Source organism: Aspergillus melleus, assembly GCF_016097325.1.
Source record: "Aspergillus melleus strain CBS 546.65 chromosome Unknown contig1, whole genome shotgun sequence".
NCBI lineage: Eukaryota > Fungi > Ascomycota > Eurotiomycetes > Eurotiales > Aspergillaceae > Aspergillus > Aspergillus melleus.
In genome coordinates this window covers 6,394,888-6,421,473 of record NW_025763370.1, presented here as the reverse complement: position 1 = coordinate 6,421,473, position 26,586 = coordinate 6,394,888, and the positions used below count along the sequence as shown (strand labels likewise).

The 26,586-nt window shown below is 52.3% G+C and overlaps 9 protein-coding genes across 11 annotated transcripts; 5 read left to right on the top strand and 4 right to left on the bottom strand.

The window, feature by feature from the left end:
• Window positions 1–5,055: 5,055 nt before the first annotated feature.
• LDX57_002298 (SUR7/PalI family protein) lies at window positions 5,056–5,983 on the top strand (the record flags this gene model as incomplete). Its single annotated transcript, XM_046083944.1, has 3 exons — window positions 5,056–5,175; window positions 5,234–5,608; window positions 5,687–5,983. 3 exons carry the CDS (start codon window positions 5,056–5,058, stop codon window positions 5,981–5,983), a joined length of 792 nt encoding a protein of 263 aa, XP_045939907.1.
• A 1,213-nt stretch (window positions 5,984–7,196) lies between these two features.
• LDX57_002297 (mannitol-1-phosphate 5-dehydrogenase) lies at window positions 7,197–8,363 on the top strand (the record flags this gene model as incomplete). The annotated part of the gene is made up of 1 exon (XM_046083943.1): window positions 7,197–8,363. One exon carries the CDS (start codon window positions 7,197–7,199, stop codon window positions 8,361–8,363), a length of 1,167 nt encoding a protein of 388 aa, XP_045939906.1.
• A 220-nt stretch (window positions 8,364–8,583) lies between these two features.
• LDX57_002296 (enoyl-CoA hydratase/isomerase family protein) lies at window positions 8,584–9,746 on the bottom strand. Its single transcript, XM_046083942.1, has 2 exons — window positions 9,405–9,746; window positions 8,584–9,260 (listed from the first exon to the last, which is right to left on the bottom strand). The coding sequence occupies exons 1-2, from the start codon at window positions 9,631–9,633 to the stop codon at window positions 8,641–8,643; spliced, it is 849 nt and encodes a 282-aa protein (XP_045939905.1). The 5' UTR covers window positions 9,634–9,746; the 3' UTR covers window positions 8,584–8,640.
• On the bottom strand, window positions 9,747–12,204 carry adaB. Of its 3 annotated transcripts, XM_046083939.1 has the most exons (3): window positions 11,763–12,204; window positions 10,262–11,653; window positions 9,747–10,191 (listed from the first exon to the last, which is right to left on the bottom strand). In XM_046083939.1, exons 1-3 carry the CDS (start codon window positions 11,853–11,855, stop codon window positions 10,123–10,125), a joined length of 1,554 nt encoding a protein of 517 aa, XP_045939902.1. In that variant the 5' UTR covers window positions 11,856–12,204; the 3' UTR covers window positions 9,747–10,122. The 3 variants fall into 3 exon arrangements, with proteins under 3 accessions (XP_045939902.1, XP_045939904.1, XP_045939903.1); XM_046083940.1 differs by having other exon boundaries at window positions 10,262–12,204; XM_046083941.1 differs by having other exon boundaries at window positions 9,747–11,653.
• A 1,059-nt stretch (window positions 12,205–13,263) lies between these two features.
• On the top strand, window positions 13,264–15,158 carry YPK2 (serine/threonine-protein kinase; the record flags this gene model as incomplete). Its single annotated transcript, XM_046083938.1, has 3 exons — window positions 13,264–14,452; window positions 14,524–14,888; window positions 14,961–15,158. 3 exons carry the CDS (start codon window positions 13,264–13,266, stop codon window positions 15,156–15,158), a joined length of 1,752 nt encoding a protein of 583 aa, XP_045939901.1.
• Window positions 15,159–16,832: 1,674 nt separating this feature from the next.
• On the bottom strand, window positions 16,833–19,754 carry SEC27 (coatomer subunit beta'; the record flags this gene model as incomplete). Its single annotated transcript, XM_046083937.1, has 6 exons — window positions 16,833–18,023; window positions 18,078–19,346; window positions 19,411–19,442; window positions 19,508–19,529; window positions 19,580–19,642; window positions 19,737–19,754. The coding sequence occupies 6 exons, from the start codon at window positions 19,752–19,754 to the stop codon at window positions 16,833–16,835; spliced, it is 2,595 nt and encodes an 864-aa protein (XP_045939900.1).
• A 684-nt stretch (window positions 19,755–20,438) lies between these two features.
• LDX57_002292 (complex I NDUFA5 subunit family protein) lies at window positions 20,439–21,297 on the bottom strand (the record flags this gene model as incomplete). Its single annotated transcript, XM_046083936.1, has 3 exons — window positions 20,439–20,514; window positions 20,572–20,676; window positions 20,753–21,297. The coding sequence occupies 3 exons, from the start codon at window positions 21,295–21,297 to the stop codon at window positions 20,439–20,441; spliced, it is 726 nt and encodes a 241-aa protein (XP_045939899.1).
• A 117-nt stretch (window positions 21,298–21,414) lies between these two features.
• On the top strand, window positions 21,415–24,700 carry LDX57_002291 (putative disulfide isomerase). The gene is made up of 4 exons (XM_046083935.1): window positions 21,415–22,087; window positions 22,149–22,230; window positions 22,294–23,826; window positions 23,885–24,700. Exons 1-4 carry the CDS (start codon window positions 21,897–21,899, stop codon window positions 24,236–24,238), a joined length of 2,160 nt encoding a protein of 719 aa, XP_045939898.1. The 5' UTR covers window positions 21,415–21,896; the 3' UTR covers window positions 24,239–24,700.
• LDX57_002290 (cytochrome b-c1 complex subunit 10) lies at window positions 24,701–25,940 on the top strand. Its single transcript, XM_046083934.1, has 5 exons — window positions 24,701–24,837; window positions 25,027–25,097; window positions 25,364–25,417; window positions 25,494–25,641; window positions 25,702–25,940. Exons 1-5 carry the CDS (start codon window positions 24,835–24,837, stop codon window positions 25,708–25,710), a joined length of 285 nt encoding a protein of 94 aa, XP_045939897.1. The 5' UTR covers window positions 24,701–24,834; the 3' UTR covers window positions 25,711–25,940.
• The last annotated feature ends 646 nt before the right edge of the window (window positions 25,941–26,586 follow it).

The window sequence follows — 26,586 nt, the reverse complement described above, 5'->3', positions numbered from 1 at the left end:
TTCAGACCGGAATTGATCAGAGAGGATATCAAAAAAAATCAATTGATTTTATTGATTTTATTCACGTATTTTCTGGCTCTTTGATTTTACTTTTTGTTTTCGCTTTTCTTTTTCTTTTTCATTTTCAATTTCATTTTTCATTTATTTTATTTTCCAATTTTAATTCTGTTCCTTCCATTTTGCCATCGTGACGTGCTGCAAAAGCAGGTTAGTGCGGGCGCGGCGGAACCGCCTCGTTACCAGTGCGGAAGGCGGGACGAGTCTCGCCGTCGCTCAACTTCCGCTACCGGCCAATCAAAGGTGCACGTGGTGGCAGAATCCGAACACGATCGCCACGACCGCCTTCTAGAATAAAAAGGTTCTTCCCCCACCCATTTCCCAATTCATCCAATCCAATTCTCCGTCGCAGCACGAGCGGCGAGAAAACCCGCTCGCTCTCAGCCACGGAGATTCAACTTGCATGAGAACTTCGTAAGTCTGTTGGAGACACCGTCACACGGATGAACAACAATTCAACTTCCCGGGGTTATTTATGGATCTCCGAATCTCCAGACGGAGGGGGGGAACGAGTCCAATGCATAGAGGGTGGGATGGATGAGATCTCGACTCCGCATTAGTCCCGTCCTCCGTACCACCTGCCGGCCGGCCTGGTACGACGTCAAGAACAGGGAATCTAGTTGCATGTCCTAAGAGAGTAACTGCGCGTGTGCCTGCTCGTCTGCCGCTGTACAGTACCTACCTAAGCAGATATGCCACGGAGCGGTCAGGATTGACTTTACAGTTCACCTCGAATATCCGTATTCCGTGGACTTCCAGGAACAACAATTTTTTTTTTCCTTTTTTTTTTTTTATTCTATTCTTTTTTATTCTGTTTCTCCCTCGCTGACGGGCCGTAACTCGTGGTGCAGTCCGACCGGCGGCGTGGCATCTTGGCGTTGTCAATCTCCGCCCGCAGCCAGTCAGCGGTCGCCCTGCGATCACGTTCCTCCCAGGGTCGTCGTAACTGCGGAGTTCGTTACCGCCTGCCTACTTGCGGAGTAAGATTAGAATTTGCTGACGGAGGATCGAGGAGGCCTCTTTGCTTTTAGTGTTCCAGACTTGCCCTCCACGGTGTATCCACTCCCCCATGCCACATGGGCACATGGGCGAAAGCAAGGAGGCAGATAGGTCATCGGATGGTCCGCCTCATGCTCCATCGCTTGCTATCAATGTCGCTGCCTGTGGACTTCCTCTTACTGATTCTGGTCGGCATCTCGTCTAGTTACACTCGCTCGAACCAATACCAAGGGCTGGGTCCACGATGATGGCTACCGTGCAACCCTGGAGTCAGAACAGCATAGAGCCGCCAGCCTATAGCCTGACGTTAGGGCCTCTCTTGCTTCGATATCACTGTTGATCCAAATAACCGCACCGGTTTCTCTTCCTATTCCAGCCGGTCCCGGTGGCAGTATCAGCATGTCAGTGTGTCCTGATCCACACCTCGGAAATCCCCGATCCTCAATTCACGGAGTAGGTCGTCGGATGGCCTCATTCGGCCTGCATCTAGGACATCTCACGGCGTCATTCCTCGGGTAAACCGGATGATAGCACAACATCTGAGGTCCAGGACCCCTTGTCATTAATCTAAACTGACTTTGGCCCCTTGGTATCCACAGACCTGTGTACAATGCTTAGCGATGCTTGATAGTATTCAAGACTCCTTAGCTGGCTACCGGAGGAAGACTAACAACAAAAGGGCGCTCCGGGGAGGCCACAAGGTCGAACGAGCGCCAGGCATTGGTCAATTTGCTGAGGTATTAATCATAGTCCCTGACTCGTAACTCGGTCACCTGGGAGAGTCCAGGTCTACGGTGGATGAACATGCAAGTTCCCTGCATGGGATCGGGATGCAGCGCGTCCATCGGACGGTCGCTACATGTGGCCCACTGAGTACCTATGCATCCGTACCTCATGATCCGTGATAACCGACGAGATATTATCATCCATTTTCCAGCCCCTTTTTGACCGCCTCTGAACTCTGTATCGTGATCTTGGCTGCCCTCCTTTGCGATATCAACGAGTAAAGCTGGCCAATTCATGGCTGATTCCAGGCGCCAACATTTCCATGGCCCCTTACCTCGAAATAACAACAATATGATCACACCCTGTCAGCCGGAGACTTGATCAAGTCAACCAACTGCTCAGAGATCGCCATGCCATGCCATGAGGTGGCATACCCCTTGCGTTGTGCATACACATGAAGTGTACTTGTCGAATCTGTTAGCCCGTACGACCCCAGAACATTCACATTCAGTAACTTCCTGGAAGCCAATCGGTCATCCGGAAATGTGATATCATATATGATCTCACACTGCAGCTGCATTTATCCCGGTCCAAGTATGACAGGTATGAAGCAAGATCTTCAGCGGAATCGCAGGGCTGAAAGCCGCAGTCGTCGGATCGCTATTTTCGGGAAATCTGCCTTGTCCAACCCGCATCGGTATAAAGACGGGAACAACACAGCATGAGTTGTCAAAGCTTCTCGCTGCGGAATGCACACTGTGTTACATGCAGGCTACCTATCCAGACAATTGTCTGCATGGGTTTATGTTGAGACATCAGCATGATGTGACCGCATGATCGAATCCAGCCACCCGAAGGCAGAAGGTTTTCCGTGGATAAGGTTTCTTGTGATGGACCGGAATTGACTGGTTCTAATCTGAGAATGAGGATGCCTAGGTACGACTTCCATGGCAACTCCGCGAGGTCGGTGTCCTCCCGGCACAAGTTGTTAATGGTCTTTTCGATTTATACCACACCAGTGGTCCTATACCCACGCAGGTGAGTTCTTTCACCAACAACAGCATAATATACTATCTTTGCATCACATTCGAGGCGCAGCACTTACGACTATATGTCTTGGTCTTTCAGCCTGTTCGAAGTATCTTCATCATCCTTCATATGCTAATACTCCAAACAAGATGTTCTTCTAAAGATAGCATCGCGATTGTCGAACATATGTCTTGATCTTCAAGCTGTCAGTTGAGATCTATACACCATCCTTCTCCTATGCGAAACCTCCAAGCAACATACTTCTAAAGATAGCATCGTGATTATCGATTGATGCGGCAGCCTAAAAACAAATTAGCAACTCATCTTGACACTACACTCGGAAATCTTTTCCCGGCCGTCCTTGCAAACCCAGGGCGGTCGAATTTCGCTTGTTGGCCTATATGAGAAAATATACTTCGATGAAGACCTAACTCTTGTGCCCCTATTCGATAACAAGCAGACTAATCAAAGCACTATGTTGCCATGTTTGTTGGAATAGTTATACGGTGCCATAGTTAACGAAACTAAGCTGCCCAAGTCACCTCACCACTGCCGTTCATGTGTACATCCAACCCATTCATGTACTCCGTAAGGCAAAGGCAAATGATTGACTGTCAGCATTGACAGCGGCATCAACGAGAGTCAGGCTCAACAAACAATAAAGCAAACATTACTACATGTGTCTTTGATGTGGAATAGAGTAGTGTCAAATCCTTGCTCGTAAATTGGGGTAATTGATTCCATTTTCATTGATATGTCCTTGATCCTGCTTCTGTCCATGGACTTTTGATGATCTTACGATGGATAGATGGGTCTTTTTAGACAAGTAAATGCTAGTATAGACTTGTATATCAGGCGCATAGTCTATGGGGACCATTTCTTTTTTTTCTGAGTTTATATACTAGACATTACACAGAGCAAGCGCCATGGTCTCAAGTAACAATAATCTCTTTCACTCGGGCCAGAAAATTCATTGATTGAGTTCACTGTTTCAAACCTCACAGTCTAGGGAACGATGGAAGATGAAGAACCTAAGTGACAGGAAATTTTGCTCTTCTGAATTCAATTACTGATAAGATGCCTGAAAGCCTGATATTTGCCGCAGACGCTGATAATTGTCACTCCTCTAGTTTCAGTCATGCAGATAAGGGACTGGCTATATATAATGTGCATCCCGAAACGTAGATAACACGCACTGAGGGGAATCTACTTTACTAACCAATTCCATGATGAGTCATTTAGGGAATACTGTAGATGATGAGCATGAATCGATCTTAGGAAACGAGATCATAAAAAGGGTCACTGTTCGTTAGAAATAAGGGATCTTCCTATGAGGGAGCAGACGGCGATATGCTTGGCCATGGAGATTGCAACCTCAGGCACTCAAAACACCTCAAATCGAATCGCTCACACCAGTTAACTGTATCATTCATATACAATAGGGTAGAACAGTAACCTGGAATATAGAAAGTCCCATAATTGAACGCAATCCACCGAGTGGGCTAAATCCAAAAGATAGACCGGACTTCGAGTCCCGACATGCGGATGATATTTCCGGCACATACTTTGCTATGATATCGAGATTGAAGGGCCTCAATTGAGGTCATCGTCTGTAAGTCTACTTCGTAGATCGGCGGAGTTCGAAACACACAAACAAACTCGCCTTGAAGAGCATGTAGAATGACTACACATCTCCCCAGCGTGCATGGACCAAAGTATGATGCAAGGACATCCGAGCAAACTTCGACCGACACTATCTAATCAAACCAACATCAAACTCAAATAGCAAAGTTCAAAGACCTCGACGTGGCCAAGTCCCAAGCATCAGGCCCCAATGAGACACAGCGCAAGCATACCAGAGGCTGGTCCAGACATTCCTCAACCCGGCCGGACGTAAAGCAACATTCTATCCAAGGAACAGCAACATTCCTACCTCTCCACTCTTCGAGAAACGACCAATGGGGTAATACGGAATTCCTTATAAGCATTCTGTCGCCGTGAATGTAACTCCCATTGCGGTCTCTCCTCCACGTGAGCCTAGAGCCCTGTGATGTCGATATTCTCTGCCACTTGAATTTCCCTCCCAGCCATCTTGCGGAATGCGGGGATTTGCTCTGGAGAGAAAGTATACGTAGAGCGGGATTTCTAACAAGATTCTCGTAGAAGATTTCGCTCTGATGTGTAACGACTAGATTTGCGGTGGCCTTCCCCTCTAACAAGTTTGGACAGATCAGCGATTGCAAAATGGGCCGTTTGATCGGGTTGCTACCTACGATAACTGCATTTGCGGCATTTATTCTGAGCATACTATGCCTCTTTGCCGGGTCGCAGACGAATTTGCTGGCGTCGTCCGATATACTGACGGTTCGTGGACCTTTTAAAAAAGGTACAGTGCTTTAGAAGACAGCTGACCGGAGGATAGCTGTATACACCCACCGTTGGAAATGGGGCCGGAGCCCACGACTTCTATTCAATACATGTGATGTCTTACTGCGAGGGGTCCCTGGACTCGAGGGGGGAGAAGAATCTGATGGGATGTTCCAAGCGCTCGATGCTGTTCTCCTTCGATCCGTCGGACGTACTACTGGAAGAGACCGGGAATTCCACGTCGCTTCAGGGGCTAGGATGGCCGGACGCCATCAGCGAAGATTTTCGAGCGTTTAGGGTCACCTACCAAAGTCTGGGGGTGTTATACTGCATGGGAGTGGGACTGGCAGGGTCCGCGATTCTGGCAAGACTAATTTTTATGCTTTCCCGAAAGACGCGACAGTCGGCGATAGAGTTGGCATCGCTGTTGGTAAGTTCTATGACGTCAACGATTAAGAGGCAAAACTGATGCCTTTCTTCTTCTTCTCTTCTTTCTTAATTCACGCAGACCGGCTTTATCATGATTAGCATCGCCTCCATAGTCGCGACCGTGATCATGTTCCAATTTGTGAACCTCGTCAATTACCACGGGGAGACCTCGGATGTGACCGCCCAGTACGGCCGAAAATTTTTGGCCATGAGCTGGGCCGCGGCCGGATTGTTGTTGGTCGGGAGCGTTGCGAGTTTGGCCATGGTTCTGGTCGATCGAGGCCGAGCCGAAGAGGAGCCCCCGTCACCTTCACGGCCGGACACGCCCAAATCAGAGATGGGCGGTGACACGGAGTCGGTCAAGTCGAAGGGGTAAGGACAAGACCGGCGAGAACATCTCGGAATGAAACAGAAGGGGACCGAAAATGCCCCTGCGGAAGTGCAGAGAAGAGGGTAGAAATGTTCCGAAGAGCCGAGACCAGGGGGGAACCAAGACCGGCGGAATTATTGGATGCAAATAGGAAGAAGCCAACGTGTAAATAGTCAATAGTCAATGGGTAATGGAATGATAGACCCACCGAGATTGTAATGAATGATGGCATTGCGTAGTCGACGATATCGTCTCCCTCTCGCCTTTTTCCGAACTCTCGCCCCCGTTATTCTGACTTCATACGGTTAAGCGATCAAGTCACCAACCCTGAACCCAAGTAAGAAGAGCCGGGGAAGGAATAACGTCGTCAAGAACGAAGGGGACAAAAACTGGGTCAACCGGGAAGTCGACGTCAGGAGTGGAGTTCAGGCGAGGCGGTCATCAAATGACGAAACCGCATTGCCCGTCGGTCGCACATAAAGATCGCGACTACACTGCTAGAGTCCGTCGGGTGGAGACGACCATGTTATCATAATGATGATGACGATGAGATCCGAACGGAGTAGATGTGTAGAGTCGTAGCACGCAAAACAACAATCGCCATGTCTGCCACTGCAACAGTAACTGACAAGCTGCACAATCGGCAGACGCGGCCGAGTTTCCGACTGCATCAGGATAACTTGAGGCGCGGAACGAACCGGATTGTGCAGTGGCTTGTTTCCATTCAATCATGGGCCAACATCTTGTGATTCTGGCTCGTTCGCTTTTCCCGGACGACAGATGGCCGGTCCACTCGTATCCCCGAGAATGTTCGATCATTGGATGCCTGATGGACGCCAGTAGAATCCCCAGACCGTGTTGTGCATGCCCAATCAGCGACAATCCGACGTAGTTCCAGCAGGGAAAGTAAAGGGAAAGTCACGATAGTTTTGGTGGCCGAAGCCCCTCCCCCACTTGGCCCTCATCGTCGTCCCTTCCGGTTTCTGCCTTCCTTTCCTTTCCCCCTCTCTTTGTGTCACCTTCATATAAACCCCCTCTTCTTCCCTTCCTCTCGCTCTTTTCTTTCCTCTTTCTTCTTCAACTTCCATCATCCATCCATCATCCATCCATCAATCCATTCATCTACTCCCAACCCCTCTCTTGCCTCTTGCCTCTTCTTACTACTCACCCTCCCCTCCTATCTACTTGACTCTACTACACTACCATCATCACATCCACCATGGCGAAGAAGGCTGTTCAGTTTGGCGGCGGTAACATCGGCCGTGGCTTCGTCGCCGAATTCCTTCACACTGCCGGCTACGAAGTGGTCTTTGTTGATGTCGTTGACAGCGTCATCAACGCCTTGAACGAGTCCGACTCCTACAATGTGACGGAGATCAGCGAAGAGGGTGAAGTCACCAAGACCATCACCAACTACCGCGCCATCAACTCCAAGACCAACGAGAGTGACGTCGTGCAGGAGATTGCTACCGCCGACGTGGTTACTTGCGCCGTTGGCCCTAACATCCTCAAGTTCATCGCTCCCGTCATCGCCAAGGGTATCGATGCTCGCACCGAGTCCAAGCCCTTGGCCGTCATCGCCTGCGAGAATGCCATCGGTGCCACGGATACTCTGCACGGCTTCATCAAGGAGAAGACCAACCCGGACCGTCTCTCCTCTCTCTACGAACGCGCTCAGTTCGCCAACTCGGCCATCGACCGCATTGTTCCCAACCAGCCTGCCGACAGTGGCCTGAACGTGCGCATCGAGAAGTTCTACGAATGGGTCGTCGAGAAGACTCCCTTCGGCGAGACTGGTCACCCCGACATCCAGGCCATCCACTGGGTAGACAACCTGGAGCCTTACATCGAACGCAAGCTCTTTACCGTCAACACCGGTCACGCCACCACTGCCTACTACGGCTACGCCCGCGGAAAGAAGACCATCGCTGAGGCCTTGAGCGACGAGGAGATCCGCGACATCGTGCACAAGGTCCTGGACGAGACCGCATCGTTGATCGTGGCCAAGCATGGCATCTCCGAACAAGAGCAGAAGGAATACGTCAACAAGATCGTCAGCCGCATCAGCAACCCTTACCTCGAAGACCAGGTGGAGCGTGTCGGCCGTGCTCCCGTACGCAAGCTTTCCCGCAAGGAACGCTTCATCGGCCCTGCGTCGCAACTCGCCGAGCGTGGCATGCAGTACGAGAACTTGTTGGATGCTGCCCAGATGGCGCTTCGCTTCCAGAACGTCCCCGGCGACCAGGAAAGTGTCGAACTGGCTCACATTCTCGCGGAAAACAAGGCCGACGGCGCCACCACCCAGCTTACCGGCTTGGAAGAAGATCATCCTCTGTACGCCCCTGTGCTCAAACGGGTGAGCCAAGTTCAGCAGGAGGCCAAATAAGCGAGACGCATGTTTGGCCAGCCTCCTCGCATGATCGGCGACAATGGAGGCGACGTTGAACGGGTTGAACCGCAGGACGGAACTCACACCGCATGGGAAACGGCGAAAATCGGGCTGGACGGAGCATATGGGATCTCGGAATAGCATTTTTTATGTGTAATGTCGACTTAGATGCAGGACAGCTGAGTCTAATGAATAAACGAGTATGCAATACCTGATACGTCCCGCGTAGGTGCCTAGATCTTTCATAGACAGACCGTAGATATCAAACATCTCATCACAGCTTACTATCCAGCCAGACGGGCTTCCTCTTCTCCACAAACGCCCTCAATCCCTCCTTGATATTCTCCCCTTCATTCAGCTTCTTCGACCACCCCTCCACCAACAACCGACTGCCTTCCTCCGCGCCCACCCCTTCCCATCCCAACTTCACCCCCTCCCGACTCACAATCACCGCGTCCGGACTATTCCCAGCAATCTGCCGCGCCACCTCCAGCGTCCTCCCTACCACATCCCCTCCTCCCTTGACATCCACCACCTCATTCACAAACCCCCACCGCTCCGCCTCCTCCGCCGAAACCCGTCGCCCGGTCAACACCATCTCCATCGCCCTCTGCCGTCCAACCGTCCTGACCAGTCTCGGCAACGCCCCCGCAATCGCGACAACCCCGCGCTGCACCTCGGGGAACCCGAAGAACGCTGCGTTGCTGGCAATCACCAGGTCGGCGTTTATGATCATTTCGCATCCGCCGCCGAGGCAGAGGCCGTTGACGGCGCAGAGGATGGGCTTTTTGCCCGAGCGGCGCGAGAGGCCGCCGAAGCCTGTTGCGGGTTGGTGGGGGGTGCGTTTTTTGGGTGTAGACTGGGTGTCGGAGGAGGATTGGTTGGAGTTCCATTCTGTGTAGTTCGTTAGTTAGTTTTAGTTAGTTTAGGTGTTTTTTTATTTTCCCATTTTGTTTGGTATTTATTTTTCATAGAGAGAGAGAGAGAGAGAGAGAGAGAGAGATTGATGGAGAGGAGGAGAGGGGATAAGCTACATACCCTTTAAATCCGCACCAGCGCAAAACGCCCTCCCTTCACCGGTCAACACACCCACTCGGATACTCGGCTCTTCGTCCATCCATTCCCACACGGCGTGGAGTTCCTCGTGGCCGATGCCGTTGATGCAGTTCAGGTCGCGTGGCCGGGCTAGCGTGACGAGGAGGACGTGCGGGGCGGGGAAGCTGAGACGGGAGTATTGGAGGTCGGGAGGGGGGATTTGGAATGTCATTTTATTTTAGTTATATATAATTTTGGAAACTGGGTATGGTTTGTTTGTTAGTTAGGAGGTTGGAATTGTTTTCTTTTAAAGCTGAGGGGGGTAGTTTGGATCGATTGATCTGGGAGGAGAGATGGTTATAAGAAGTGTAGGTTGGACATGCCGAGGCCCGAGTGCGGAGAACTTGGGATTAGTTATGTGGGGATTTGGCCGGGCCTGGTTCTAACGCTTAGGTGCATGTCATGGACTACTTTCATGGAACTACATGGCATGAGACACTGAGCAGATACTGGGTGAAATATACAGTGACATTCAAAGGGTGACAGATAATAAAGATGGAATCAATTGAATCAAATAACCTCGCTGGTGCAAAGTGGCTATGTATCTATCCTCATAACCACCCCATGCCCGCTCAACGCCCCAACTCCTTCCTTCTTGAAAGTTTGATATGGATTTCGATCCGTGAATATAAAGGTTCGTCCTGTTCAGTTCATCTCGCTTCTACGCCTTGTTGATCCAGCCACTGTGCACCATAAAATCGTAAATTCGACTCGTTTTCGTTCCGTCAATCTACAGATGGTTGTTAGTGAGTTTTCTTGTCACCAATCCCAGAGAGAGAGAGCCAAGAGAGCCCACTTACCTTGCAAATAGTTCGCGCGTCTTTCTTCTTTAAGCTGCCCCCCTGTTTCATGGACTCCTTTAATAGAGTCTCCTTGATCACAAGGTACGGCTTCGGCTGGATGTGAAGCACGTTGCACACCTCGACCTCTTCCTTGGTCAGCAAGTGGAGATCGGGCGCGCCGTCATTCTCCAGCTTCCAGGGGATTATTCCGTTCAGCGGCTGCACGACAAACTTGGTCTTGGCGGGCTGCATCGTTGGGAGCTCTCCCCCGCTAGCAAAGGCCCGATCAAAGTCATTGAGCGGTTGGTTGACCGGCTCGGGCGGCTTGGGTGCGCCGGAGGCCTTTTGTAGGCGCAGCGGGAGTTCGGGCGTGGTCAGCTGGCTAGCGGCCGAGGGCTGCTCGGTGATTTGTGACTGTTTCGGGCGGTTGCTGGCAAACCGATCGAACGATCCCTGAGGCGCCATTTTCTGCTGGCGGGACTGCTTTTCTTGTTCGTACTTCTCTCCGCCCTTGAGGTCGCCGATACCCATCTGTCGCCATTCCTGTAGCTGCGCGATGGCCAGTCGTAGGTTATGTTCGTATTCTAGACCCTTGTTGAATTCCTCAAAATCATCGTGGTTCATCATCCGCGCAAACGGTTTCCCCTTGTTCAGAAGATCCCGCTCTTCTTTCGTGCGTTTCTTCTCCAACGCCGTGTTCTTTCGGTACTCGAGGAGGGTATGTTCAAAGAGAATCTTCTTGCGCTCCGTGCGCGCGGTCAGTCGGGAGTTGTAGATATCCACCACCGTCATCTTCAGCTCCATCTCGGCATCGAGTTCCCCGTTGGCCGTTTCTCCCGCCCCCGGCTCAAACGCCATGTGTTGCACCGCCTCTTCGGCGTCGTTCAAGAACTCCGTTTCGAATTCCAATCGTCCCGGCATGTAACCTTGCACTTCGTGGCAGGCCGGTACACTGGCCGTCGGTTTCTGCTTCGGCGTGGTGGGAGGCGCCGCCTTGGCCGCGTCCTTGCGCTCCTCAATGCGGCGCTTCTTCCGCGCTTGGAACTCCTCCTTGGGGATCGAGTCGGACAGTCGTGTATCCTCCGGGTCGGCGCGTACGGGGAGCGGGAAATTGGGGCTGTCCACGTAGGTGCCGAGATAGTGATCCCGGACCTCCTCCTTCGTCCGATATCCGCCGATGTGGTCCGCGATATCCGCCCAGGACCCTAGCCCGTAGATATCGGCGCCTTCCAAGAGCAACAGCTCCTCATCAGCACCCCAATCCTCGTCAAAGATGGGCACCGAGTTCTGTTCGATCACCTGGTACCGATGTGTCGACGGGTCATGATTCTTCGACTTCTCTCCGGCAGAGAAACAGGGAACGCAAAGGTCGTATTCATGGCAGGCGGGGTCGGCACAGGAAACGCGCACCTGATGGGACAGACGGTCAGACATGTCTGACTTCGAGACGTTCCGGACGCAGCCATCCGCGAAGCGACGCGGCATCCGGTAGAAAAGAAAGGAAGTTCAGTTCACTTACCGTCGAAGTCACATCCACCGAGCAGATATCGCAATGGTATTTCGTCCCTGCCTCTGTGCCGCGCGAGGCGGTCTTCTTTCGAATTACACCCATCGGTCGCGGAGCCCTTTCATCCTCCACTAGATCCTGAGCCGTTTCGAACACACGTGAAGCCCTCCAGAAAAGGCAGAGGGCTATCTATAGAGGGATCGGACCGAAAGGGGTTATGCGCGGGAAAGGGTGAGGTGTGTGAGAGAGCGAAAACAAGGGGATGCAGTCTCCGCAATCGGCTGGGGATTTGCCAAGAGAATGACAGGTCGATCGATCGGCAGCAAATCAGGGGAGGCGAGAAAACGCGATGAAAAGGAGTAAGCCGAAAGTGTCACGACAAGAGTGGCGCTGTTGGGGGGGGGTGGAGGGGAGGTTGAGTATTGTTGTTGAGAGATTGAATGATGAAGTCGCAGTTAACTTCGGTAGATAGCGGTATCGCCAGTTCCCGACGGGGAGAAGTGCGGCCTGGGGCAGAGACCCGGCGGTGGCTGAGCGGTCGGGGAGGTGCTGACCTAAGCGGCCGTGCACCGCCCCAGGGGGAATGGCGGCCCGAGCAATCAGGCATTCAGGTGTTGAGGCATCCAGGCACACAGGCAGCGACGTTCCTGACCCAATCACGAGGGCGGGTTCGGCCCCCTCTTCGGCCGCCTTCTTTTCCCCTCTTCAGCCTCTGTTTGTTCGTCTTATCTCCCTCTTTCTCTCTCTCTCGCTCTCTCTCTTCCGTTCTCTCTCTTACTTGGTCTGGCTTTTGCCCCTCTCTCTCTCCCTATTTCTCTCGCTTTCCCCTTCACCAGCCTGGGTTTCTGCTTTGACCCTGGTTGTCCTCCCCTTGTGTCCGTCCCTCGGATTTCCTCCTCTGTGTGTTGCTGACCGCTGTGGCTGTGGCGGTCCTGCATTTCTGTAACGGCACTTGGTGATTTCCACCTTACCCTCTGGGGTTAAACAACTTATTCCTTGTCGTTTCGTTTTCTATCATTTCATCTCTTTCACTTTCTCTTTCAACCTCCCTTTTTCCTATCTATCTTCCTTTCACTTGATATTCCTAGCCTGTTCAGGTGAAGCCCGTTGATACTTCCGCCCGCCCCCTAACTACCCCAAAACCCGCCGCCGTCATGTCGTGGAAACTCACCAAAAGTATGTTCAGTTGGTCTTCCCTTCCTCCCACAATACCGTTACGATGGGCGTTACGTCCTTCGGTTGTGTGGAATACTAACACGTTCGGCGCTTTGCAGAATTGAAGGAAACTCACCTGGCCCCTTTGACCCAAACTTTCGCGCGATCCTCCTCCACATCAACCATCAAGGGTGAATCGGGTGAGGAAACTCCGGTGACCCCTCAACCCACAAATGCCTCACCCGCCAGCTCCAATGGAATAAGTATGTCTTTGATGGATCCGATCTTCTCTACTTTATTTTCCTCATTTTCCTTTCCCCGTCGTCGGAAATGACAGCCGGTCCTGTTCTAACATGTGATGCAAGGTGCCTCGGAATCCCTCGTATCCCCTCCGGTGGCCCCCGTCAAGCCCGGTATCTTGATTGTCACCTTGCATGAAGGCCAGGGTTTCGCCTTATCACCGCACTACCAGCAGATCTTCAACTCGCATTTTCAGAACAGCAATGGCTATGGCATGCGCCCAAGCTCTTCCTCTTCCCACTCCACTCAGGGGCAGGCCGCGTCGTTCGTACAAAGCGCCCGTCCGCAGTCCACCAGCGGAGGTATCAATGCCGCTCCCACGATCCACGGCCGATACTCCACCAAATATCTTCCGTACGCCCTGCTCGATTTCGAAAAGAATCAGGTTTTCGTGGATGCCGTCTCGGGGACCCCGGAAAACCCCCTCTGGGCCGGAGACAACACAGCTTTCAAGTTCGATGTGTCACGTAAGACGGAATTGAATGTGCAGCTGTATCTGCGAAACCCCGCCGCTCGGCCTGGCGCCGGTCGGAGTGAGGATATCTTCCTCGGAGCGGTCAAGGTGCACCCTCGATTCGAGGAAGCTCAGCCCTTTGTGGAGGACCCCAAGCTCAGCAAGAAAGATAACCAGAAAGCGGCCGCAGCCCATACGGAGCAGGAACGCCATCTGGGTCAGCTCGGGGCCGAATGGCTGGACCTCCAGTTCGGAACCGGCTCGATCAGGGTCGGCGTCTCCTTCGTGGAGAACAAGCAACGCAGTCTGAAGCTGGAGGACTTCGATTTGCTGAAGGTCGTGGGTAAAGGTAGCTTCGGCAAAGTCATGCAGGTCATGAAGAAGGACACGGGTCGTATCTACGCCCTCAAAACCATCCGCAAGGCTCACATCATCTCGCGATCCGAAGTCACGCACACTCTTGCCGAGAGGTCGGTGCTTGCTCAGATCAACAACCCTTTTATCGTCCCATTGAAATTCTCCTTCCAATCCCCCGAGAAACTCTACCTGGTTCTGGCCTTTGTCAACGGCGGTGAACTGTTCCATCATCTCCAGCGGGAGCAACGATTCGACATCAACCGCGCTCGTTTCTACACCGCCGAACTTCTATGTGCACTGGAGTGTTTGCACGGCTTCAAGGTCATTTACCGTGATCTCAAACCCGAAAACATCCTTCTCGATTACACCGGACACATCGCCCTTTGCGATTTCGGTCTGTGCAAGTTAGACATGAAGGATGAGGATAGAACGAACAGTAAGCTAACCTGCCCCATCATTGGCCTTAAGGAGATTTGTCACGACGCATCTGCTAACCCTTCCTTGCAGCGTTCTGTGGAACCCCTGAGTACCTTGCTCCTGAATTGTTGCTTGGCAATGGCTACACGAAAACCGTCGACTGGTGGACGCTGGGTGTCCTCCTTTACGAGATGCTGACGGGTCTTCCGCCATTCTACGACGAAAACACGAATGACATGTACCGAAAGATTCTGCAGGAGCCTCTGACCTTCCCTAGCAGCGATGTCGTTCCGCCAGCCGCTCGGGATCTTCTGACCAGACTTCTTGACCGTGACCCGCAGCGTCGGCTGGGTGCCAACGGTGCCGCAGAAATCAAGTCGCATCATTTCTTTGCAAACATTGATTGGCGCAAGCTGCTCCAGAGAAAGTATGAGCCAAGCTTCCGGCCGAATGTGGTATGTCCAAAGCCTATGCCCTTCTCAATCCCTGTATTGCGGTGCTCTTGGTCCTAACCGGTTTTTCTTCAGCTGGACGCTCGTGACACGGCAAACTTTGATCGCGAATTCACGCAAGAGGCTCCCCAGGACTCCTACGTGGACGGACCGGTCTTGTCTCAGACTATGCAGCAACAATTCGAGGGCTGGTCTTACAACCGGCCGGTTGCGGGTCTGGGAGATGCCGGTGGCAGTGTCAAGGATCCGTCCTTTGGCAGCATTCCCGAGTAGAGCGGCGACTTCTTGCATCGCGTTGGCCAATTTCCTTCTACCAGAAACGCAATGGTTTCGAAATACACAGAAATTGTTTGCAACGATTTTTCTTCGAGTTAGCCTTTGCTCTTGCATGTCCTGCTGCGTAGCCCGAACCATTTGTTTCCCTCCTGTTTCCTCCTTTCCTAGCGCAAGGAGTCCACGGGTATCATTGTTGGAATCCCTTATTTGCTGTGCGGCAGTGATCTCAACTGAGCGCTTTATGTCAGTTCTACCTTTGTCTGTTGCATTTCAGGTACAATCAAGGCAGGTCCAAACCGATCCGGTTATCATTTTCGGGTTTTGTTACTCGATTCTCCAGTGAAAGTATCCCCTGAAAAGGCACCCATGAAGCCCATTTCTGCCCTTCATCCCTTTCTGCACTTTAGTTTGTGTCATACCTGGAGAGCCGGCCCATCTTTTCCCTCTTGCGACTTTCGTACATTGATCAGCTGGTCCGATCTTTCACCCCCCATCCGCTCACGTGTATGGCCCTTTTCGCCTGGCGAGCATTTGAACATAGATTGATTTAGCATCGAGCTTCTCTATACAACGGGGCCTTTTCTTTCTAAATTTCGTTGATATGTTCTTCCGGGTGATATTCCGAGTGATATTCTTCCAGAAATCCGTCTCTGATGGCGATGTTGGTCGTCGTGACTGGTTCATAGACAACAGAAAATCTTATACTTATCCTCAGTCAGAACGGGGAATTCCTCCTTCATTCTATTCTTTTTGTTTCAGGCCCTAGATGACCCGAGGGAACCATTCTCGTCAGTGGTCCACGTGCCTGGCCCTTTTTATGTCCTGTAGAATTAGACTCACCTCCAATCTTCAATCTTCTATCTTCTAGCATCATTCTTCCGGACGCAATGATTCACTTGACCTGAGCCATCTAACGACAGTCATACGTAGCTGCACACCCTGTAGGCTATAGCGTGACTATATGCTATGCCATGCCATGCTATCGTGGTTAACCCGGACCTTGAGTTTCTTATCAAGAGCGTCCTCAACGTTACTAACCTATCAACTAGCCAGCCAGCTAACATGTGCATGCAAGGGAAAACCAAGATGTGATAAGTTACGACGCAGGAGGATCATACATAAAACGGGCAGGGTAACAAACGCCACCAAAGGCCATGGCAGTTCTTACTTAGTATCGTTATGAGGTTCAGATTTGGAATGCCGCACTCCGGTGGTCTAGCAAGGTTTAGCAATTGAAACATGTTCCCTTCTTCGAGGGTTCTATTAGAGCATGGTTAGGTGTAAAGAATTGTCTCCTTGGGTCCGTCGCCGAGAGCCAGGTAGATGCGATACATACTCGCGACAGACGAAAGGGGAATTTGAGAGTAAGAAAACACGTGTATATACTCGTTGCGAACGTGAATGAAATGGAAAATAGGAAAAGGTAGTATGATAAATAGACATAAAAACAACTCTAAAAAATAGTAGTTACGTTAAAAGGTAAGAAAAATAAAAAGATATCTCTGCCCCAGGCCATCGGGAAAAAACAAAACTGTGTCAAGTTACATAGCTTTCTTTTGATTCGTTTCATCCTCCCCTTTCGCTCTCGGCGTTCGTCTCAAGTTCGGTGGATTGATTGCCTGTCCTCCTTTCTCTCCATGGCCCACGTCTGTCGTTCGCTCATGTTCATGCTCATGCTTCGGCCTCGGCCTCAGCCTTGGGTTCCGTCTCGGCAGCAACCTCGGGTGCACCATTCTCGGCGGTCTTGGACTGTTCCTCCTCGGGTCCGTCAACGTCGATCAAGGATTCCGACGACGGGGGCTCGGGAGCAACGCCCTCTTTTTCTAGACGGATGTATTCGTCCCACTCGGGGAAGAGATCGTCGTCTGTCGTGGCGTCAGGGGCACCGGGGGGAACACCGATAAGGCGGGCGATCTTGGTCTTGCCGGTCTGTTCGAGCGACTCCTTCCACTGGGCGACGAGCTGGGGAGCCCGCGAGGGCTTGTAGGTCTGGGCAAAGAGAACGGCTTCGGCGATCCGGCTGGTGCGCACAAGAAGGTCGATGCAGCCGTCGACGTCGCCGAGGGACCAGAGGGTGGAGAAGGAAACGTTGTGCAGGCCCGCCTCGGAGGCCTGCTCGGCCAGCTTACGGAGACCATCCTTGTTGCCGCTGGCGGTGTGTAGGAGAAGAAGGGAGCCAAAGTCCTTGGCGTTGGTGAAGCATTCCTGAGCCAGAGCGAGGTTCCAGCCCGACATGGCGGTGTCACCGACGATCTTCCACTTGTGCTCGACGTTGGCCTCCCGCGCGATCTCGAGGGCAATGTCCAAGTTGTTGAGGGCGAGGGAGAGGTCAAAGCGGTGCTCTTGGTCCGTGGCGACCTCCAGGGCCATCTCCTTGTACCCTTGCCCCTCAAGGAAACGGGCAACCTTGTTCATCTGGTCCTGGGGCACGTCCTGCAGCAGCTCCGCGGCCAGGTCCATGTCGCCACGCAGCACCACCGTCTGGTATTCAACCATGCTGAGAGAGAGACCGAACGAAACAACGTTGACATCCTTGTCGGCAAGGTAAACCCGGCCATCCCGAGGCAAGTAGCCAAGGACGTACATCCCTTGGTCGAAGTGAGAAATTGTGTAGGTCTGGTCACCAACAAGGTAGTTCAGGCGGTTCGTCGAGTTAGTGTAGATGAAGCAATCCCCGACCCATTGACCGGTTCTGACGGACTCGTTGACATCAGTCACGACTTCGAAAGCTGACTCGACACCGTCCTCATCGGCCTCGCCTTCGTTCAGGCCATTGACGTAGTTCTCTCTCGAGAACCGGAGGACGTAGAAGCTGTCCTCACAAGCAAGGGTGACCAATTCACCAGACTCCGACCAGTAAACCTAGTCAATTTGTCAGTAGTATTCACGGGCGATCACCAGTGAGAAAGTGCTTACAGCTTTCGGCTCAACCTCGATACGTCGGACCAGGTTTCCGGTTTCCCAATCAAACATGCCAATACCCCCTTGTCCCTTAACACCGAGAAGGACACCGTCGGTAAGGCCTTCGGCCTGGAAGCCGACATCAAGGCCACCGCTGACCTCCTTGAAGTTCTTGAAGATTTTGACACTAGTGGATGACTCGCGGATAGCGTAGTCGTTGCTGTTGTCCTTCGATCCCCACGCAAAGTCCAGGGCTTGTCCGAAGGCCTTGTTTCTCCATGCGAGGGCAGTGTAGATGATGTACTCGCCATCGCCACAAACCGAAACAAACCGTCCGTTAGGAGAGTGTGACAGGGTCTGTGGGTAGACCTCGCAGGAGCCCAAGTCCTTAGTCGGTAGCGAGATGGGTGCCCCATCCTTGATGCTAGCATCGCCTCCCTTGATAACTGTGGAGACAACCTCGTTGTGTCTCGCCCAGATAACCTTTCCTGAGCCGTCCATGGACACCGCAGGCTCCTCTCGACCCATCTTCACAACCACTGCACCGTCGTCGAAACCCATCGCGATACCCTGCTTACCACGCTGGTAAGAAATACACCAGGCTCTCTCGAGGCCATAGCTTAGCGACTGTTCCAGTCGGTATGTGTTGGCATGCCAGATCTTAATGGTTCCATCCTCGGATCCTGAAATGATGACCGGCAACTCCGGGTGGTAGCAAGCGAATGAAACGTTGCTGGTGTGGCCCTCCAAGGTCGCAATCAACGCTTTCGTCGTATAGTCCCAGACTTTAACCGTGCGATCATCGGATGTTGTAAGGAGGTATGGTTTATCGGCCTGCGGGTAGTAGTCGACATGGTTGACGCCCTTGGTCTCGTGGGCTTCGAGGGTAGAGTTGGGGTGCGGGGAGCCCAGACTCCAGATCTTGACGGTTCGATCCAGACAAGCCGAAGCGAATGTGTTGGTATCCTTGGGGTTGATGGACAGTCCCATCACGTAGTGGCTGTGTCCCTCGAATACCTGGACGCATTTCCAGTTCTTCTCCCAGTCCCACAATTTGATTGTCATGTCATCGGAGGCGGTAAGAACGAAGGGCTGAGTAGGGTGGACTGCGATTGAGCGAATGTAGTCGGGATGGGCCTCGAAGGAAGCGATCTTCTCGGAAGTGTTGTAGTTGTAGATGCGTAACTGGAAGTCATCCGAACCGCAAACAATCCAGTTTTTGCGGGCAATAAAGCGACCAGCTCGTACGGGGACATCGGTGAGCTCGAATGTTTTGATTATGGACTATAATATAGGGGAAGTTCATCAGTCGCACGTTCTCTTTAGGAATGATGCTTATTGAACTCACCTGGGACTCGTAAGACCAGATGTAAACGTGACCTGTTTATATTCCGAATTAGCGCATTCAATGGGGCAGGTTTTGGACGATGCGTTGCTCTACGCACCGCTATACAGTGTGGTCAGGATCTAATCTCCAGTTAGCAAGCAGGGAATTCCATGACGATACAGTCACTTACCCATGGCTCCGTGGGGTGGAAGTCGATGCCCTTTACCCGCTCGGAGCGGGCAAAGAGTTGCCTCTGTAAGATCGCAATTCTAGTTAGCCACAGGACTCCGACCGGCCAATTCCAGCCAAATTCCATCCAATTGTCCGCCTCTGGCAGGGTCGCATACCTTAACGTCCAATTTCATGGTGTGGTAGAAAGGAGAATCGCGACGGTGTGCGGGTTCGGGAGACGGCTTATGAGAAGGAGGGGGGGAACCAGGCCTCGAGCCGATCAGACAGCCCAGCCCGGAGGTGTAAGTAAGGCTTCCTAAGGAAGAGTGTATCGGTAGTGCAAGCAAAGAGGAGGCCCCCGGCCAGAACGGGCAGCAAGAATAATGTCGAAGCGACTCAGGGACTGGACTGGCAGCGATGTGTCCACAAGGAGATCCGCCAGCTATCTGGAACTGGCTAGCGACGGTTCGTCTTCACCGCCTGCGCTTCCGGGCGTTTCCCCTGCATCACTTCCTATGGAGTATGCAAGTCTTTGGTTGATAGTTATTATTGATGTATAGGGTCTGGAGGATTCTACGGACAGATTGAATTGCTCCGGTGATCATTTCTCTTCCACGTAGCAATTGATGATCTCTGGTTCCCCTTCGTTCCCCTGGCTGGTCTGTACGGCCCCCACTGTCGTTCTACTGTGGCCACAGTCCCTACATCATTCCCCCGTGTACCCCTGGGCAAACAGCGTAGTTCACTAAATTAGGTCATCAAAGACAAATCGATTTTGTCATAATGGATATAAGTATGGCAAAACAATGTCCCCCTCGATTTTTAACACACGTCGGCTAATAAATACAAGTTGTCCGAAATCTCTGAGATCTAAGCCCTTATGACGAGCCGGACGTGTTGCGCTCAAAGTAGGTCCACTGGCCGGGCTTGGGCTTCTCCTCGAGTTCCTCCCAGCTAGTGATCAATTAGATTGGTCTCATATACAACGGAGTGGTTCTCTCGGATACTTACACCTGGGCCTGGTACATCTCATCCACAAGCTTCATCTCACCCTCAGCGACCTGGATGACTTCTTCGATAAGACCGGCGGCAATCTTGTTCTCAATCTCGGAGATTCTAGACAAAAAAAAAAAAAAAAAACGATCAGCGTCTCGAGCCTCACTGTTGTTGAGCAAAAGTCCCCTTAACGTACTGCTGTGCTTCCAGAGCAGGCTCGTTCTCCCACTTCATGGCCTCGGGGAAGAAATCCGTCTCCTTGTCCTCGGGCTTCGTAGACTCCTCAATGACCTTTTCCCATCGCGCCTCCTGCTCCGCAGTACGGGTAGGACCTTCGGTAGTCGCTTCAATGGATTCGCCATCCCACTCCTCACCGCGGGGGTTGTCGCTTCCGTCATCCTTCTGGAAAGCGGCATACGAACCATCCGGGCGACGGAGGGAGGCGAATCGAGCGGGTTCGGCGCCCACGGTCTTCTTCACCCGTTCCAACCAAGCGTCGAATCCGGGCGGTTTCGTCGACTCGACGATCTCCAGGCGGTGGCGGGTGAGGGCCTCGGTAGACTGGCGGTAGACGGAAGATTCGGGGAAGGCCTTCAATTTCTGCAGAGTGGTGGTGTAGAGATAGATCAAGGTCGGGCGGGGACTGGGATGGGTGACCAGGCCGGCCAATCCGGTGGGAGCAAAAGGCTCCAAGTACCGGGGCGACTTGACGTTCGCCAACAGACGGAGGGTAGACCTCATTATGGCGGAGAGAATGAGCCAGGTAGAAGAGAGAAAAGAGGGAAAAGAAGGAGGAATTGACCCCAATGGCTGGCGATACTTCGTGAATCTCGAGGCGGATCGGGAGCCGAATGAAGGATGAAGTGCCGTCGGAAGGCGGAGAAACCGAGATTCCAGGCCAACAGCCCCGTGCAGCCACTTTCGATCTCTCCTCGCTCATTTCCTCCCTCAGCGCTGACCCTCTTATCAGACCACAGGGCGCCTTAGGGGCTTCGTTTACTCTTCGGTCTACTCTCCTTTTCCTTTTTTTTCTTTTCTTGAGGAACTTGCGGAAATTTCGTGTTCTTCGACCTTTGAACATATCTATCGATCCACTACTGTAGATCCTCTTTTATCGGGCAGTGGCTGATCCGGCCTCTCTGTCTTCACTGTTCGCGCGCCGCATTAAGACGTTCGTTATCTTGTTCTTTTTCGAATGTGCTGCCGATATTGATTCTCGTCACCTATCTATTCCAATCTCTTTTCGCCTTTCGTCCGACAGACTCCCCGACCTTCTTACCCTCGTTTATTTCCCCTTTCCAGTGTCGCATTCGGGTCTTCGACCTTGACCTACAGCCAGGATGAGGGCTTCATTGCTGGCGTGGTCACTCCTTTGGCTATTCTCCGTTGCCTCTTTTGCCGCACCCTCCGATCAAGATGTAAAAGTTGATGCGGAAGAGGTGAAGGCTACCACCTTCAATGGCATTGAAGTGCCTCAAATGAAGGAACTGTCGCCCGATACCTTCAAGGACACAATTAAGGATGGTTACTGGTGAGGACCCTCCGCAGCCATGGCTCTTAGGGTGTTCCTCCCTTGTTCTAATCATTACTAGGTTTGTTAAACACTATTCTCCTGTTTGCCCGCACTGCAAGCAGATCGCCCCAACATGGCAAACCCTCTACGAGTTTTACCAGGTGAGTCTCGTCCTCGACGCGGATACCTGTCTTTCGCTTTTTCCTAATCAACAAATCCCCTAGACGTCCGATCCGCTATCTTCTTCGTCGTCCAAATCTCCCGACACCAAGTCGCTGAATTCGTTCCAACCCTTTTACAACTTCCACTTCGCCTCGCTGAACTGTATGGCATACGGGGATCTGTGCAAGGAATTAGGCGTCAAATTTTTCCCGACTTTCTCGTTCTATCACAATGGTGAACTCGTTGAACACTTCGACGGCGAAAAATCGATGAAGGGCCTCAGCGACTTCATCGAAGGGAAACTGGAAACGATCAAGCCTGGATCTCGTCCTCCGAACGGCCTTAAACTGCCTAAAGCGGGTGATAAGGAGATTGACCCGAAGGCTCAGCCAGAGGTTCCTGCCGCCAAGGACAAAGACCCCGAGGCTGGTGCGAAGGCTGGGGAAGAGCACAACGAGAAAGCTGCCGCGCTATCCGACAAAGACTCGTCCGCCGAGAAAGATGCGACTCCCAAGCCCAAATCTACCCCGCCGGCAGCACCAGCCAATCCGCAGGGAATGTCCGTTCCTCTCACCGCCGAAAGCTTCCAGAAACTTGTGACGACCAGCAAGGATCCTTGGTTCATCAAGTTCTACGCTCCTTGGTGCCCGCACTGCCAGTCGCTGGCCCCTACCTGGCGGCAAATGGCCAAAGAAATGCAAAACGTTCTCAACGTCGGAGAAGTCGACTGTGACGTGGAGAAGAGGTTGTGCAGCGATGCCCACGTTAGCGCGTTCCCGACCATGTATTTCTTCCGCGGCGGGGAGAGGGTTGAATACACCGGTCTGCGTGGTCTGGGTGATCTTGTCAGCTACGCCAAGAAGTCGGTCAGCGTGGGACTAGGTGTGCAGGATGTCGATGCGGAGACCTTCAAGGAGCTGGAAGAGAAAGAAGAGGTTCTTTTCTTGTACTTTTACGATCACGCTACGACCTCGGAGGACTTCGAGGCTCTGGAACGCCTGACCTTGAGCTTGGTTGGTCATGCTCGAATTGTCAAGACGAACAGCGGCGCTCTCGCCGAAAGATTCAAGATCAACACTTGGCCGCGTCTCCTTGTCTCGCGGGATGGCCGCGCCAACTACTACACCCCGATTGCCCCGAAGGACATGCGTGACTTCCGACAGATCCTGGCCTGGATGCAAACCGTGTGGCTGCCTATCGTCCCGGAGCTTACGGCTTCCAATGCGCGCGAGATCATGGATGGCAAGTACGTCGTCCTCGGCATCCTCAGCCGTGCGCGCTCCGACGAATTCTTGCAGTCGAAGAGAGAGCTGAAAAACGCCGCACTGGAATGGATGGAGAAGCAAACGCAACTGTTCCAGTTGGAGCGACAAGAGCTGCGAGATGCTAAGCAACTCCGCATCGAAGAAGCCGACGACCGCAACGACCAGCGGGCCTTGCGGGCTGCCAAGAACATGCGGATCACCATCCGTGAAGACGACAAGAAGCAGGTGGGCTTTGCCTGGGTCGATGGTGACTTCTGGGAGCGCTGGCTGAGAAACACCTACGGTATTGACGTGGCGAACGGGGAGCGCGTTGTAATCAACGATCAAGATGTAAGTGCTGTCGTGCAAATTTGGAGCGGCATTATGCGCGGGAACTAATTTTGAATAGAACCGACGCTATTGGGACTCTTCTTCCAGCGGAGCTTCCATCATGGCTTCGCGTACCTCCATCCTCGAAACGATTCCTCTCGTGGTGGCCAACCCGCCCAAGCTGTCCCCCAAGTCGACGGTGGGCACCTTCGAGTCCATCTTCTTCTTCACCCGGAGCTTCATTGTCAGCCACCCCATCCTCTTTGTCATCCTTCTCATCATCTCCGTTGTGGCAGCCACCGTCATTGCGCGCGGCAGAGCCCGACGTGGAGGCCGCGGTGGTATCCTTGGTGTGACGAATGGCAACGGGTTCTTCCACCTCGACGGAAAGGAAGGTCTTTTGAACGGCGGCTCCACGGGCAAAGTAGATTGAACGGAGTTCTATGACTTATTGTACAGTTAGGGTCTTTTTGTGTTTACTCTTTTTCTTTCTTCTAAATTGTTTGTGATTTGCATTTTCTCCCTTAACCCACTCTTTCCTGGATCACCAGGTTTCACTTGAGCTTCTTTCATCCTTGGTTGATGAAAAGCCATGGTGTGTCCTTAGACTTTTGACATGTTTCCATGTTTCCCTATATCTATTTTATTGTTCATTATCTCTCTTACTGCCGCATCGGTGTCCGAGTTGGTTCAAATGGGTGCACATGAAATACAATACCGCAGATAATAATGGTGATCTGATGTTCCATAATATGTTAATACTGTCGTGCTTGTGCTATAGTGTCGAAGTAGATGTGATGTCTTGATGCCTGGTGGCCTGAAGAGTGCAAATGGACGGCCTCTGATTGGGTTTGTTGGATCACGTGGCTGCACCGTCGGCGGTGTCTGCTTACCTCAGCGGCGACCCTCCCGAAGGTCGCCGGTTTTCGTCGATGTCGAACCCGTAAGTTTGTCTGTTGTCCGTCGTCCTTTCGCTCTTCCTGCCCGGTCGTTCTTGTCTCCTCGTGTGATCCTCGAGTCTTCGCAAAGATGGTACGTACTTTTTCTTCCAATTGTTCTCTCTATCTGGCGTCGTGACCGGCTCTCGAACTGGTTAGAGCAGCCAGATCCTCAGCGCTGATGACGTCCGGTCACATCATGCAATGCGCTTTGATCCCACGGCAATGATGTTCTGGAACTAAATGCATGGGTTGCTAATTCAATTCTTTTCTTCGACTCTAGGTTTTCTCTCAGACCCTCCGTCGCGCTGCGGCCCAGTCCGCCGGTGCCTACCGCTCTCCCTTCGCTCCCAAGTGAGACTCCCTGAGATTTGATCCTCTCAATGTGCCGAGCACTGTGTGGCAGATGCTTCTATGAGGTGTACGATGCTGTGTTGGTCGTATTACTTGTTCATGCTCCTCTGGCGTGGCCATTGGCATTGAGGCATCCGCATCACCGCAATATGTCCTGGACAAGACTTCAATGTTCTTGTGTCGACGAGCCATTGGAAGCTACAACCACATGCGAAAGCGAAGAATATTTGAGAATTCCAGCTGACCGTGACTTGCAATTATCTTAGGTACAACACCAACCCTCACTTCCACGGTCTGACCGTGGGCGATGCTACCAAGTAGTGAGTTTCTCCCCGCTTGATCTCCCGCGATGACCTCTTCAAGAAGACGAAATGCTAATGCACCGGGACGGTACAGTGGTCAGATCGCCGCCACTTTCGGCGTCAGCGCCGGTGTCTTCGCCCTCTTCTTCTTCGGCGAGGTCCCTCGTGTGCGCAAGGATATCCTGCAGCAGTTCCCTTTCTTCGACAAGTACTTCGACCGGACGGTCGCTCCTGAGGACAACGTATGTTTTCTAGCCTTAGTTTGGACTGTGTGGACGGCTATCGTACTGACATTTGACCAGCCCTTCTAAACGTGTTTTTGTTTGATCCTCCAAAGTACATTTCTTCAGCCATTATTCATATACAAGACCTTATACAACATTTGCCGGTATTCTGTTCCTATTGACTAGATTCTCGAGGATTAGGCGATGGAGATGTACTGTGTAGAATAAAGATTGAGTGTTTGATAGCACTTAAACCCGTCCTGCCTTAATTAAGTGCCTTTTGTTACTTTACTCGCCCCCACGTGAGATAATCGAGGCCAGTCCAGACAGCGGATCCTGCCTTATCTCTCAGGCTTATCATCCTATCATCCACGCGGCGCTGATAAGCTTCATCTCTCTCTTCTCTCTGCGCGCCTGGAGTTTCCCCTTGGAGTATGGACTGTTCGCCAAGCTTTGTCTGAACACACCTGGCCAGATTGATGCGGAGCAGCCCTTGGTCAGGCCAACTCTGGTCCAATCCAGATGGTCCTGCATTCCGGAGATCGCATCGACAGCGTCACCTGGATGCAGCGTGACCTGGCGCCAAGCGAACCAGCGTATGAACCCCTCACCCTGGTGGCTGCAAGGCAAGGAGAGCATTGTCATTCTTCTCCTTATCTCTCCGTCGATCTGCCGGGATACCATGTGTCCAGGATACGAGCCTGTCCCCGAAGGGATGCTTTTCCCGTACGGCTGAGACATGACTCTTTCTATATAAGTACTGGTCCTACCTAAACCGGTTTTTGCAAGACTGCGATCCCCAGGTACCACTTGTCAAACCCTAACATACCCCAAAAGCGACACAGAATCGCCATAAACTTTGAAACTCCCGACGGAAACGCCGTGCTCGGTCCTTTTTCTGCTCTCCTGTCGGCTGGCTGGTCTTCCTTCGTGCGATTCTCTTCTATATCGGCACTTTTTCGT

Bases quoted from the DNA above. Each gene is read 5' to 3' on its own strand.
- LDX57_002296 (XM_046083942.1), bottom strand. From the start codon at position 9,633: ATGACATTCCAAATCCCCCCTCCCGACCTCCAATACTCCCGTCTCAGC. The intron at 9,261-9,404 runs GTATGTAGCTTA...CGAACTACACAG, and splicing joins CGCTGGTGCGGATTTAAAGG to AATGGAACTCCAACCAATCC.
- adaB (XM_046083939.1), bottom strand. From the start codon at position 11,855: ATGGGTGTAATTCGAAAGAAGACCGCCTCGCGCGGCACAGAGGCAGGG. The intron at 11,654-11,762 runs GTAAGTGAACTG...CTGTCCCATCAG, and splicing joins CGGTGGATGTGACTTCGACG to GTGCGCGTTTCCTGTGCCGA. The intron at 10,192-10,261 runs GTAAGTGGGCTC...AACCATCTGTAG, and splicing joins ACGCGCGAACTATTTGCAAG to ATTGACGGAACGAAAACGAG.
- LDX57_002291 (XM_046083935.1), top strand. From the start codon at position 21,897: ATGAGGGCTTCATTGCTGGCGTGGTCACTCCTTTGGCTATTCTCCGTT. The intron at 22,231-22,293 runs GTGAGTCTCGTC...CAAATCCCCTAG, and splicing joins CCCTCTACGAGTTTTACCAG to ACGTCCGATCCGCTATCTTC. The intron at 23,827-23,884 runs GTAAGTGCTGTC...AATTTTGAATAG, and splicing joins TTGTAATCAACGATCAAGAT to AACCGACGCTATTGGGACTC.
- LDX57_002290 (XM_046083934.1), top strand. The intron at 25,098-25,363 runs GTGAGACTCCCT...CAATTATCTTAG, and splicing joins CGCTCTCCCTTCGCTCCCAA to GTACAACACCAACCCTCACT. The intron at 25,418-25,493 runs GTGAGTTTCTCC...GGGACGGTACAG, and splicing joins GTGGGCGATGCTACCAAGTA to TGGTCAGATCGCCGCCACTT.